This window comes from Trifolium pratense, linkage group LG3, assembly GCF_020283565.1.
Source record: "Trifolium pratense cultivar HEN17-A07 linkage group LG3, ARS_RC_1.1, whole genome shotgun sequence".
NCBI classification, from domain to species: Eukaryota; Viridiplantae; Streptophyta; class Magnoliopsida; order Fabales; family Fabaceae; genus Trifolium; species Trifolium pratense.
In genome coordinates, this window is record NC_060061.1 from 47,347,569 (window position 1) to 47,362,562 (window position 14,994).

At 34.8% G+C, this 14,994-nt stretch overlaps 1 protein-coding gene across 1 annotated transcript; it reads right to left on the minus strand.

The window, feature by feature from the left end:
* Window positions 1–333: 333 nt before the first annotated feature.
* On the minus strand, window positions 334–4,362 carry LOC123917231 (glucan endo-1,3-beta-glucosidase 12-like). Its single transcript, XM_045968900.1, has 4 exons — window positions 4,063–4,362; window positions 2,367–2,873; window positions 1,105–1,135; window positions 334–828 (listed from the first exon to the last, which is right to left on the minus strand). The coding sequence occupies exons 1-4, from the start codon at window positions 4,121–4,123 to the stop codon at window positions 642–644; spliced, it is 786 nt and encodes a 261-aa protein (XP_045824856.1). The 5' UTR covers window positions 4,124–4,362; the 3' UTR covers window positions 334–641.
* Between the last annotated feature and the right edge of the window lie 10,632 nt (window positions 4,363–14,994).

Below are 14,994 nucleotides of genomic sequence, written 5' to 3' on the forward strand. Positions count from 1 at the left end.
CTCAATGCACTATCACTCCTCTACCATCTCACCAGTTCTAACTAAAATAAAATTCATCACAAAGTTATGCGAAATATAAAAGTCTCTTTTATATTTAATAACTAAGAATATTTAAGTAATTTTATTATTTATTAGTGGGTACGGATATCCGCAGGTGTGGATACCATTAAATCTGTATTCATATCCATTTATTTCATCCGTAGATATCCATTAAGTTATCCGCCCTGTATCCATGACGAATTTTATCCGCGGATATTTGCGGGTGCGGATATTTTTGCCATCCCTAAATGCACCCTAAGAAATTTTTAGTTTTTTTTTTTACAAACTAAGAAATTTTTAATATATAAACACTAATATTCATAGAGATATAATACTCACCTTTGAATACAGTTAATACAAAGCAATATTTCTTAGGAAAGGGGAAAATCCAATATAAGCACTACAAAGGATAAAAAAAAAGGTATGGTATAAATCTATACTAATAATCTCCATTATATATAAAATCTCTACAAAGTGCATCTAATTCATGTATATTATGTTACAAGTACCTAGCTATTTGCTTTCCAAGTCACATAAACCCCACCAAAAACCAAACAATAAGAAATTTAAATTATTTTGGTGAGAGAAGCAAAATAAAATTATCATTCATGTTGGATATAATTGTTTTCCAAAATTGCAGCAATTGTCCATAGAATGAAGAAAATTTGTGCAAAGGTATTTGAAGTGGTAGCAGCTGCAGCAGAGACAGAGGGATTTTTTGGAACAGGCACATACCCAAAAATATTTGCACCACTTGTGTTGGTTGTGTTTAAGAGTGATGAACTTGTACTGCAATGAAAATTAGACACCAAATATGAGATTTTTCAAATTATAATTATTTCAAAATATTTTTAATTTCATATGCACTTTTAATTTAATCTGCAAATTACAAAACTCTATATTTTTTAGTTTATAAAGAGGAATTAATTAAAATGCAATTTTTTTTTTATAGTTTGTAGAGATTGAAAATGGATGAAAATACTAAAAACCAAAAACAAAATAAAAAAAATAGAGATTGAAAATGTATTTAATAGAGAAGCAATGTATATGGTTAAAGGTGGTCACCTAGTGGATGGATATTGACATGTCCCAACACCTGAAACACATATTAATAGATTAAAAGAGGCTTTTAAACATCAAAAGTATATATAAATAGATATTAGGATAATGATAGTTGTACACTCTCTTTTTTGACAAACTAGTTATTAATTTATGCTTAGTATTATACACAAAAATATATTGAGTACAATTATTTGGTGTGCAGTCAAGATGTACAATTAGTTGATCAGAATTGTCCGATTAAAATCAAACGATTCACATTTTAATATATCTTGATTCTTTTAAATATAATAATATAGACGATAAAATTTGAACCGTCTAATTTCAATCAAACGGTCTCGAAGTCACTAATTGCATACAATCATAGATACTGACTAGATGTCTACATCTACATCCAATCTAAATCCATATACACATGCTGTCCAAAAAATATAAGCATACACTTGGTTACATATATTTGTTAGTTTTCATCTAATTCTGTAGTGATAAAAACAATTGTAACTTAATGATTTTTGGATAAAATTTTAAACAAAATGAATTGTGATAAACAAGACAAGTTTGATATGGACAAGATATAGTAATATAGAAGGCTATTGAGATACAGCCTCCAATAAAGTAGAAAAAAGCTTGACTTCTGCATCACTCAATGACACTTTTTTAGTTCCTATATATATCACCAAAGCACTTTCAAAGTCTATTCAAAGATACAGTACAATCTTTATTTTATTTGTCTCTTGTCTTTGTAGAATTGAACCCAAGAATCCTTCACAGAGATACATCTCTTTTGTTTATCACTTTGGTTTCCAGTACAGACTAGATTACTAGTACTAGTTTTCTAGGTTTGCACATTTTTAGTAGTACTAGTATTTTTTTTATAACTTTTTTAATTAAAACTTGTTACATAATTTAAGGTCACAACAAGGGTACTTTTGATATTTGTGACAGGACTATTCATGTTTAGATGGGAATTGGATTAGATGCGGTCGACTTTTCCATACAGTCGTTTTATAACCGTTCGATCACGATCGGACGAGCTAAACAAATACAGTCAATAAATACAGTTTTAAACCATGACTGTCACACTGGACCAAACTTTCCAATCATGAACTATCCGTTTCAGTTTGGTTTTTTCTATACAATTCGGTTCGATTTTTGGTTTTTATTTTAAACGGTTCTAATATCTACGTGACCGCAATTGAAGTAACATTAGTCAACAATTTAAAATCTTAGTCAGAACATTAATTATCAAAAAATAGTAGAAACCTTACTTGGATTTGTGTTAGTAATGACAGCAGTTCCACCAAAATTGCAACTATTTGGAACAGGATTCTTCTGATAGTACTTATTAAATGCAAAAGAAGCATGATCATGAACAGAATTTGGATTATAACAGCTTCCACCAACTTGAATTGCAGAACAATCAGTGCCACCAAATCCACAAGCATAATCTAATGCAACTTGTAAAGCTCTTTGTGAAGCACTAGGACTTGCAATACACCAACTTGCGCCCGAAGAAACCGGTGAATTTGACGTTGATGGAGCAGTAATAGGCACTGTTGAAGATGGTGAATATGTGTCTGGATTTGAATCAGGATTCAGAATTGGTGATGTTGAAATTGTTGGAACTAAATTTGGAATTGTTGTGATTGGTGTTGTAATATCCCTTTGAAATTTTTTAGAATTTGAAGCATTAAATTCTAATAGTTTCTCTTCATGTCTTTGTGCATTCATATGTGTAACATTTTCATGTGCTTCTTTATTTGTCACACTGTAACCTTTATATTGAAAAAACAGTTGAAATAGGTTAATTTTGAATTGAAATCAAATTTAAGACTTTTTCTGTTGAGGGGACAAAAGTAATAGCAAAATTTAATTTGTTTCATGTCATGCAACATGACTTGAGACCAAAATTTAGAATAGTAAGAAAAAAATTCACATGATTGCATTTAATCTAGTTATTAATCCTTACACCTAATTTATTTTAGTATAGTCCCAAGCAAGTAGCTTGGCCGGTGAACTAAAATACATTGTATACCGAAGTAGTATTAACTAGGAGATTCAGAGATCAAACCGTGAAAACTTACATAATCTACTAAAATTTTCTATCTCTTAATCTAACGGTCTATATCCATCTATAGCAAATAGCCGACCGAATAAGATCGAATTTGAAATATAAAAATATGAGTGAAAATAGTTTTGTCCTTGTGGTACACATTGGACACAACTACTCAATGAAATTGCAAAGAGTCACAAGAAAGTATAGTACTAGTAATAACTCAAGTTTCTGTATGATTAATTGAAATAACTGGTTGAAATTGACCAAGCATGCAGGCTCAATAAAACAATCAATTGAACTATAAAAAAATACATCATTTTGTTTTTTGAACTATGACCATGATTATTATTCTTTAAAAATCATACATAGAATAAAGTGTTTAATTGGTAAATTATATTCCAATAGGAAGAAGCCATTAGAGAGACAAACACATTTGAGAAACATACTCAATTGGTCAAATGGTTATAACTATTCAAGGTTGAACCAAAAAAATATTACAAAAATGGAGAGAGAGAGAGAGAGAGAGAGAGAGAGAGAGAGAGAGAGAGAGAGAGAGAGAGAGAGAGAGAGAGAGAGAGAGAGAGAGAGAGAGAGAGAGAGAGAGAGAGAGAGAGAGAGAGTAAAGCAATTGTTGATACCAAACTTAGCTGCAAAAAAATACAGGACATATTCATGTGGTCCAAAGAATCTAATGTTTAAAAGAGAAAAACATAGAATATATGCAAAAGATAAAGAAAAATAAACACACTAAATGAATTGAAAACAGAACAAAATAATGAAAAACAAAGATAGGTAAGTTTCATATTAAGAAACATTATCTTAAACTAGAAGAAACTAAACAAACCATGTAAGAACAGAACAGAACAGAACAGAATAACCTAAATCACCAAAAGAAAAGAAGAAATTACCAGAAGAAAAGAAGTGACTAAGAACAAGAAGTAGTATGAAGTAGTTTACATTCCTTGCCATATTCAGTGTATCCTTGTTCTTGTTTTCTTGTTCAATGTGGTTCCCAAATAATAGTATTTTTTGTTTGGAAGAAACTAGAGAGAAATGAAGATATCATAAACTAGAAACAGTGATGTTTGGAATAAAAAGTTGATTTGTGTGCTAATGATGTGAATAAAAATATATATATTTTGGAGTTTGAGAGACAAAGAATTGACAAGGGAGAGAATGGTGTGAAGGAGGGTGCAAGAAGTAGCAAAAAGGAGGGAAGAGAGTTGAAAACAAAGTAAAAGAAAGATTTTTTTGGAATTTAAGTTCGGTGTGTAGGGTTTAGTTAGTGATCATTGTAATCATGATGCTGATGTGTTAATTGCCTTTCTTTTTTCATTGTTTCTCTTTTTACTGTTTTATAGAATACAATTTTTTTTTCTTTTGTCCTTTTATTTTTGGCTAAATATATTGTGACGCCCACGACTGATGAGGGTGGTAAGTGGTGGTCCGTGTGGAGATATGTGTAGATAATGAGCGGTTTTTGATAGTTTTTAGTTAAAACGAGAACAAAAAAATGAACTGAGTTCGCATCAGAATGAGAGGATCAAGATGTTATATAGATACGAGACTGCATGGTTCAAAAAAAAAACATATAAGAATTGATTTGTAGTATATATACCAATAAGATGCATCTTTTTTGTAGCACGTTCCATAAGAACTCGACGGTTAAACGTGTTTGACTTTGACCACTGTTTGGAGGATGACATTCTAGAAAGTTCTCGTAAAGTCTATGAGTGAGGATAAAGTGCACTAAAAAAATACTCGTGTTAGTTTTGGAATGTTACATATATAATTCACAACTATCTTTTCTTATAACCTTCTATTTCTCGGAGAAAAATGATGTTTATAATTCAGAGATGATCAGAAGATAAGTAAAATCTGATTGAAAATTGTTCCAGTCAATATTGGAATTCAAATTTTTTCAAATGATTAATCTTTAACCAATTGAAGCTCACAATCAATAAATATTCAAAAACTCAACACACTTATGTAGTAATGTCTATACAACAAGGGAAAAATAAGGCTCTCTGTTCTTTGTAGTTGAGACATTTTCCTTTTTGGTCAAGGGAAAATATTGTGACTTCATTTAGTACTATTGGTTTTTGGTCACAATCTTTTTCAAATTTTGCACTTTAAGTGATTCCATGTTTGTTTTGTCAAAAAAAGAAAAGTGATTCCATGTTTATTATGAAAAACGGTGGCCATAAGGATATGAAGCTCAACTCATGTAATATTTCTCAAATGGTCCCTTATAAAAGCAAAACTTTATTGTATAGAAGTCATTGAATTCACACTACTATACTTACCTTTATGAACAATTAGGATTAGGATTAATCAATCTTCACCACGCCTACTTATATGTATCATGTAATACCTAGAAGAATTTGCCATGATTATTTTCAATTTCACATTATTTTAGTAAATGTGAGATTATATATACATGATCCTTTAGAGATTTTTTTAAAATAAATTGGGAAAATGAAATTACATTTTTTTTAGAAAGGGCAATTTGGAAAATGGACTAACATTTTCTTTATTACATTAGGAAAATTAAATAAGGCTAACTAATTATGTGAAAAGATAATCAATTTTACTTATAATTGAGACAGGATGTAAATATTAAGAGAGACTTATTTAGGCATGGAATAAAGACGAAACTTTACTAACCTCGTAGCCGAATTCTGGATTATAAGGGTTTCATTCTCCTAAGAATCAAAGGGTTAATACAAAAAAAAAAAAAAAAAACTTGAACTGGTTGTTCAGAAATTTTTGTCTTAGCTCTTGTTGATTCGGCTGGAACAAGTGTGGAACGGTGATGATGTTGGAGATGATTTCTTGGTGTATATGGGAAAAAGGTACCTGCAAATATGTTAGCACTCTGACGCTCAAGTCAGTATTGGAATGAGGTGAAAAAAGGAGTGAGTAATTGGAGGCGCATATATTTCATACCTATAGATTGATGTATGATTGCTTATATATAGGAGAATATTAGGGTTTTACAATATAATGGGTCCCCCATGTGTAGAGGATTAGCCACATATAACACTTGAATTGTCCTTTGCATGGGAGCATGTAGGACGTTATGGGTGTTTTGGCCTTTGTCCGTGCTCGTGCTTTTGCTTCGTGGTTGTTGTGCTACGTGATTGCTCTTATCCCATTTTGATGGGTCTTCATGTATGTTGGGCTTTTAGCCGATCCGAAACAAAAGTAATTTAGGGTGTTTTGGATTGGTAGAATAATCATAATCATAATAATTGATAATAGTCAAATTGGGAGGGGATAAGTAACTTCATCAATTCTACTTAGGGCACAGAGAAGAGAAGTAGTAATTGAGCAAGCTCGAAGTGAATAGTGCCTACATAGGCTTAGTTTTTATAATTATAATTTGGAAAATATTAATAAGTGTCATTCAAATATAATAAAAGTATTTTAAAATTTGTATAATCAACCTCCTAAAACCAACAATAGATTGTTCCAATTCCAAGTGGTAAGAGTCTTGGTCACTTAAGTATGTAGTCAGCAGTCCGATTACTGGCTCATGCGTTTGTAGAAACTTTGGTTGGGAGGGAAAAACTCACCTTGTATGCCCCATAAGCTCCCGACGGAGATTAATCATCGTTAACGACGATAAAAACTTCTTACCAATAACCTAAAATCAACCTCTTAAAAAATATAAAAATTATATTTTGAATACAATTTCTTTTTTATTTCTTTAACTAGTGTCTCATGTCTCATCGACACGAGTTATCATAACCCTTGTAATTTTAAGAAATTTGAGTTTCTCGTGTGTTGGTGGACCATATCCCACCATATGCATTTGGTTAGAAAGCTAATTAATTTATTTAGTGAAAGTTCAGTCCAAAGTTAACGATCCAAAGTTGGAGTATTTCCTAACCTTTACTTTTGATTAATTAAAAATTCAAATTAAAAGACGACTATAAGGATAATATAATCATAGGCCCATCCTAGTTCCTAGTAAAGGCAATTATTGAACTTTCATATACAGTATATTAAAGTTTTTTTTTTTTGACAAAATACAGTATATTAAAGTTTTTTTTTTTTTGAATACAGTATATTAAAGTTAGTACTAATAGTTAATAGTTAACTTGGATAAAAAAAATCTTTAAAATTATTAAAAAAAATGGTTTATTGACCTACAATGTATGGGGTGATAATGAAATATTCTCGTGAGTTTAGCACAATTGGCAGAGACATAGCATTATATATGTAGGGAGTCAGATTCAAATCTCGGTCATCCCATTTATTTACCTTAAAGGTAAAATTTCTAGCCACTATGTTAGTTGACCTACAATGTAGGGGTATTGTAAGGGTGACAATGAAATATTGAATACTGTTGTTGCATCGCATTCCCATGTCCCAATTCTAATGTAACCAAAAAATAATTTCTAGGAACATCTTCCAAATCCTTTTTTTTAGTATAGGAATATCTATAAAAAATCACGGATATTTTTTTTGTAATGAAAATCACGGATATTACAAACAAATTGTTAAGAGTAATAAAATATGTGTGATTATTACTAATTATTTTATGTTAAATATGTTGGATATTTGAATTGGCTTAATTTTGCTAAAACAAATATACTAACAAGATGTTGGAAAACATGTTACAACATCATATTTATTCAAGGAAATCTCGCGCATTTATGAGAGCATCTGCTATTTATGGAAATCCACTTAAAGAGCACGCTCAATGGAGATTTGATCTGATCAGGAGCTTTAAGGATAAGACTAACTTAATGGAATAGCTGGATGACTTATCCTATCATATAAAGTCCTTTAAACACTTTTGGAAAGTCTTGATATATCCTTAATGAAGATTGAAAAAGTATCAGATCATCCTTTATGATTCTCAAGGAGCGTCTGAGCATTTGTGAAGAAAGAGGAGCGTGCCTAATCATTATATATACGAAGACCAAGCTCAAGACTAAGCATCTCATTGAAAAATATTAGTTCACATATTGAGTCTTTGTTGAGTCTTTTATTATTTGATTGTAATTCTTGCTTGTGGATTCTATAACACAAGTTAAGAAGTGAGTTTGTTATTTTAAGGTTACTCCTAAGCTTTGAAGTACGGAGTTTACCGTGTGTGATTCACTTGAAGCTTTTAAGCAAAAGTGAAGTGTTGTCTTGGCAAGTTGTCGCCACATCATTCTTAACATTGTATAATCAACACAGGTTGTGTTGTGTGAGTGGAAGTGAGATGGGATCTCATGTCTAGGAGTTCCTAGGCAGAAGTTGCATGAGTAGTGTCGAGGTTATAAGGCGTAAACCAGGGGTTTGCTGGAGGTCTTAGTTTAAGGCGTAAATCCTAGGGTTTGCTGGAGGTCTTAGTAACTAGAGCTATTAGTGGATTTCCTTCCTGGATTGGTATCCCCAGAGTAGGCAGTTGGCTGAACTGGGTTAACAATTACTTGTGTCATTTATTTATTTTCTGTCAGTTTTTATATGTTATATAAGATGTGCCAACAATAGAAACAACGTTAATCATAAAGTAGTTGTTGGGACATCTTAGGCAACATCATTCTAGTGATACCAGAATTTCAATTGGCATCAGAGCAGGCACCCTGTTCTGTTATTTTGGGTGAGCTCCAGGGAGAGTACTTTCTGGTACAATGGATAAAGAAGGAGGGTCAGTGTCTAAACCCCCCTTACTGACAGGTCCTGAGAACTATGATTATTGGAAATCTAAAATGGAGGCTTTCATAAAATCAATTGACAGCAGGACATGGAAGGCTGTGTTACGTGGATGGGAACCACCAATGGTTCTTGACAAAGATGGCAATAAAACTGATGTCAAGAAACCAAATGATGAATGGACTAAAGATGAGGATGATCTGGCACTTGGCAACTCCAAAGCCTTGTATGCTATTTTTAATGGTGTGGATGCAAACATGTTCAGGCTTGTTAAGAGATGTATTACTGCTAAGCATGCCTGGGAAGTTCTGAGAAAAGCTCATGAAGGAACATCAAAAGTTAAGCTATCTAAACTTCAGATGCTCAAAACCAATTTTGAGAATCTCAGAATGAAGGAGGAAGAAACCATTCATGACTTTCAGATGAATGTGCTTGATTTTGCAAATTCGTTTGATGCACTTGGAAAACCAATCTCAGATGAGGAGCTAGTTGGAAAAATACTCAGATCTTTGCCTAAAAGATTTGATATGAAGGTGACAGCTATTGAGGAGGCTCATGATCTTTCAAGTCTAAATTTAGATGAACTCATAGGATCACTTCAGACCTATGAAATTGGCCTAAACAGGAGAAATGAAAAGAAAGATAAGAATCTAGCCTTTGCTTCAAAAAGTGCTGCTGATAACTTACAAATTGAATCTGAAGGTGAAGAAAGCTTAGCTGAATCTATGGCTATGCTTGGAAGACAGTTCAACAAGTTGATGAAGAAAGTGGATCAAAGGCACAAGCCAAATGGTCGACTCAACAACAACAAACAGTCCAGCTTTCAGAAAAAGACAAATGAAGATGAAAGAGGAATGAAATGCCATGAATGTGAAGGTTTTGGACATATCAGACCTGAATGTCCAACCTTTCTAAAAAGGCAAAAGAAAAGTCTTGTGGTTTCATGGTCTGATACAGATTCAGAGGAGGAAGAATCTGCCAAGTTTGTTAATGCTTTAACAGGAGTTTGTGTATCTGACTCAGAATCATGTGATGAGGAGGTAACTTATGAGGAACTAGCTGCTACTTATAAAGATCTTCATACTAGAAGTATAGAAGTTTGCAAAGCATTAGAGAAACAAAAGAAGATCAATGGTAAACTACAAGCTGAGAAAAATGACTTACTCATAAACATTGATAATCTCAATGCTAAGGTTGAAGATCAGAGTAGTCAAATTCAACAGCTGGAAATGGAGAAATCTAACCTCTTGTGTAAAGTTGCTGAACAGAATGAAGAAGTAACCAAATTAAATGCTGATTTAGATCAAGTCACTAAAGTGGCTAAAATGATGACCAAAGGTACTGATGCCTTTGAGGAAATGTTACAGAGACAAAACTATGGGAAACCTAAGCCCATTGGTTTTGAACATGAAAAAGTAAAGCAGCAGATGAAGTTCAACAATGCTACTATACATACTCCAATCAATAGCACGTTTGTGTCGGGAGGATTGTCGCAACATCTGATGGGACATTCTATGCCCAGGTTCTATAACTGGACATGTCATCATTGTGGCAGGAAAGGACACATTAGGCCTTTCTGCTATAGGCTGCACGGATATCCAAGGAGAGTTCATCAAGAATTCTATACTCCTGTCTTTCCTAATGTTACGACAAGACAGGAATGGAGAGAAAAGAAGAAGATCACAGGTCTAATAGCTCATACATCCTTGAGAGCTTCTTCAAGAGAAACCTGGTACTTTGATAGTGGCTGTTCTAGACACATGACAGGTGTTGAACATTATCTTGAAGACTTGAAGTCATATGCTACCAGTTTTGTGACCTTTGGAGATGGAGCCAAAGGAGAGATCAAGGGAGTTGGTAAACTTGCAAACCATGGCTTACCAAAGCTTGATAATGTGCTGCTTGTAAAAGGGCTTAAAGCTAATCTAATCAGCATAAGCCAACTTTGTGATCAAGGCATGAAAGTTAACTTCACAAAAGCTGAATGCCTAGTTACAAACGAGCAAGGAGAGCTGTTGATGAAAGGAGTAAGGTCTAGAGACAACTGCTATCTCTGGATTCCTAAAGAAGAAGATGTATCCACATGTCTTATTAGCAAAGAAGATGAGGTAAAATTGTGGCATCAAAAACTTGGCCACCTACACCTCAAAGGCATGAAAAAGGCAATAGCTAAAGAGGCAATCAGAGGACTTCCAAAGCTCAAAATAGAGGAAGGGAGTATATGTGGAGAATGTCAAATAGGAAAGCAGACAAAGATGTCGCATCCAAAGTTGCAACATCTTACCACAACAAGGGTACTAGAATTATTGCACATAGACCTGATGGGGCCAATGCAAGTGGAGAGCCTTGGAGGAAAAAGGTACGCGTTTGTCATGGTAGATGACTTTTCTAGGTTCACATGGATTGAATTTCTAAAAGACAAATCTGAAAGTTTTGATGCATTCAAAGAACTTTGTCTTCAACTCCAAAGAGAAAAGAACTCTGCTATTGTTAGGATACGAAGTGATCATGGTAAAGAGTTTGAGAATGCAAGCTTTCTTGAATTCTGCATCTCTGAAGGAATCAAGCATGAATTCTCAGCTCCAATCACACCTCAACAAAATGGTGTTGTTGAGAGGAAGAACAGGACAATACAAGAGTCAGCCAGAGTAATGTTGCATGCAAAACATCTTCCATATCAATTCTGGGCTGAGGCTATGCATACTGCTTGTTATATTCACAATCGTGTCACACTCAGAACTGGAACTTCTACTACACTATATGAACTGTGGAAAGGCAGAAAACCAACTGTTAAACACTTTCATGTGTTTGGAAGTAAGTGCTATATCCTATCTGATAGAGAGCACAGAAGAAAAATGGATCCTAAAAGTGAAGAAGGATTGTTTCTTGGATACTCAACAAACAGCAGGGCCTACAGAGTTTACAACCAGAGAACTAAAGTAATAGTAGAATCTATCAATGTTGTGATAGATGATTTGACATCTGCTAAAACATCTGATACTGAAGATGATGTTGCAACAACTTTGCCAACATCTGAAGAAGCTGTAGCAGACAAGGAATCAGATTCAGATGATGAATCAACCATTCCTACACCTCGTCCTGTGAGTAAAGTTCCTTCAATAAGAATACAGAAGAATCATCCCAAGGATCTCATCATAGGAAATCCTAACCAGGGAATTGCTACAAGAAGGACAAATGAAGTGGTTACTAACTCATGTTTTGTTTCAAAAGTTGAGCCTAAAAATGTAAAAGAGGCTCTCACTGATGAGTTTTGGATAGAAGCCATGCAAGATGAATTAACTCAATTTAGAAGAAGTGATGTGTGGGATCTTGTTCCTAGACCCAATGGTGTTAATGTCATAGGCACAAAATGGGTGTTCAAGAACAAGTCAGATGAAAATGGTGTTGTAACAAGAAACAAGGCAAGATTAGTGGCTCAAGGGTATACTCAGGTTGAAGGACTTGATTTTGATGAAACATTTGCGCCAGTAGCAAGACTGGAATCCATTAGGCTACTTCTTGGTATAGCATGCATCTTCAAATTTAAGCTGTACCAAATGGATGTCAAAAGTGCCTTTCTTAATGGGTACTTACATGAAGAAGTTTATGTAGAGCAGCCAAAAGGTTTTGTAGATCCTGCTAATCCTGATCATGTGTACAAGCTGAAGAAGGCTCTTTACGGACTGAAACAGGCTCCAAGGGCCTGGTATGAAAGGCTGACAAATTTTCTTGTTAGTCAAGGATACAGAAAAGGAGGCCATGACAAAACCTTGTTTGTTAAAGAACAAGAAGAGAAGCTGATGATTGCCCAGATTTATGTTGATGACATAGTATTTGGTGGAATGTCTGAAAAGATGGTGCAACATTTTGTACAACAAATGCAATCAGAGTTTGAAATGAGTTTGGTAGGTGAGCTGACATATTTCCTTGGTCTGCAAGTAAAACAAATGGAAGACACCATTTTTGTCTCTCAAAGCAAGTATGCGAAGAACATGATCAAAAAGTTTGGAATGGACACTGCAGCACACAGGAGAACACCAGCTGCTACTCATCTGAAGCTAACCAAAGATGAGAATGGCATTGATGTTGACCAAAGCCTATACAGGAGCATGATTGGCAGTCTCTTGTATCTTACAGCTAGTAGACCAGACATCACCTTTGCTGTTGGTGTTTGTGCAAGATATCAAGCCAAGCCAAAGATGAGCCATCTTGTGCAAGTCAAGAGGATTCTGAAGTATATAAAGGGCACCAGTGATTATGGGATTCTGTATTCCCAGACCAAGAACTCAACTTTGATAGGGTATTGTGATGCAGATTGGGCTGGAAGTGCTGATGATAGAAAGAGCACTTCAGGAGGATGCTTCTTCTTGGGTGACAACTTAATCTCATGGTTCAGCAAGAAGCAGAATTGTGTGTCTCTATCCACTGCAGAGGCTGAATACATAGCTGCAGGTAGCAGTTGTTCACAGTTGATGTGGATGAAACAGATGCTGAAAGAATATAATGTTGACCAAGATGTCATGACATTATATTGCGACAACTTGAGTGCAATCAATATATCAAAGAATCCAGTTCAACACTCAAGAACCAAACACATAGACATCAGGCATCATTTCATAAGAGACCTTGTTGAAGACAATTGTGTGGAACTCAAGCACATTGGTACAAGTGAACAGCTAGCTGACATTTTTACAAAGGCGCTTGATGCTAATCAGTTTGAATTTTTAAGGGGCAAATTGGGAATTTGCCTGCATGAAGAAGCATAGCAGTTACTGCAGTTGTGGCGTGCAAAAGGAAACCGTTTTCTCTCCCATCATTCAATGCACGCTAATTTAGGGAAATCATTACAAACTTCCCTTAAATATGTCATCACACGCATTCAATTACTTTTCTCCCAAAATCTAGCTTTTGTCCGTAAACCCTATTCTCACACTTCTCTCATCAAACTCCATCTATTCATCTTCTCTAACCTCAGAAAACTTCAACTAAACATGTCTGAATCATCACAAACTACAAAGTCCGGCCGTTCTACTCGATCAAAGGCAAGAATAGAATCCTCGAAGATCATCAAGGACGCCGTCCCTGTTACAATTGTTCGTGCTTCCAAATCCAAAACTAAATCAAGTGTTGCTGAGAAGAAGGTAAAAGGAAAATCAGTTGAAAAGATGAAAAGTCCAAAAGTAAGTGAAGATACTTCCCCTTCTATTGATAAATCTGGTAAAGGAAGTTCCAAGAAGAAGAGAAGGGATTATATGTCTAGAATTCCTCTTTCTATGTCTGATCTGGTTTTTGAATCTAATGTCAAAACATCCGAGCAAACAACTGAGGAAGAATCTCAGAACCCTAAATCTGTGTCTGACGTTGTTGAGACACTTATTTCAATTACTGGTAACCCTAATCAAGATAATTTGGGAACTGATGCTGAGAAGAGAGACCTGAATGGTTTACCTGTTGATACTGAGATGGAAGACACTACTACAGAGGTTGAGCCCAATATTGCTGATAAATCACCAACAATTGTTGCGATGGTGGCTGAAAAATCAACTCCTGCTGTTACAGAAGAAGTTGTCATGAAGGATGTTGAAACATCCTTGAATGTAAATGAAGAAGTTGAAACTGCAACTGCTGAGGAAGAACCTGTGAAGGAAACTGCTGCTGAAAAAGATGTTGAGACAACTGCCACAACATCTGAGTCCACAGATGAGGAAACTGGAACTGATGAGGGTACTTCTGATAATGAAGGGGACACTCAATCTGAAGAAAGTAACCAGTCCATCCCTACAGATGAGCAAGAGGTTGAAGCTGACAAGCCTGCAGAAGCTGAGAAAGAGAAAGATATTGTTGATGTTGATGCTTATGTCACCACCAAGACTGCTGAAAAATCAACTGGTGGTATAACAAAGAGATTGAGAAGCTGTACAGGGAAGGCTGTGGCCACTGCAACCAAGACTCCTGCACCAAGAGTCAAAACAAAAGGTGTTGGACCAGTCAAAGGTTGGAGCAAAGTTCTCTCCCCTCCGAGTAAGAAGAAGGAAACACTGAAGAGAAAGAAGGAGTCATCTAGTGACTCAGACTATGATGTTGCTGAAGATGCTGTTAACATCTCCTCTGCCAATCCTAAGAAGACTACTGTGAAGAAGGCTCCACAAGGTGTTGAAGAAGCCCCATGTGATAACATCTCCTTC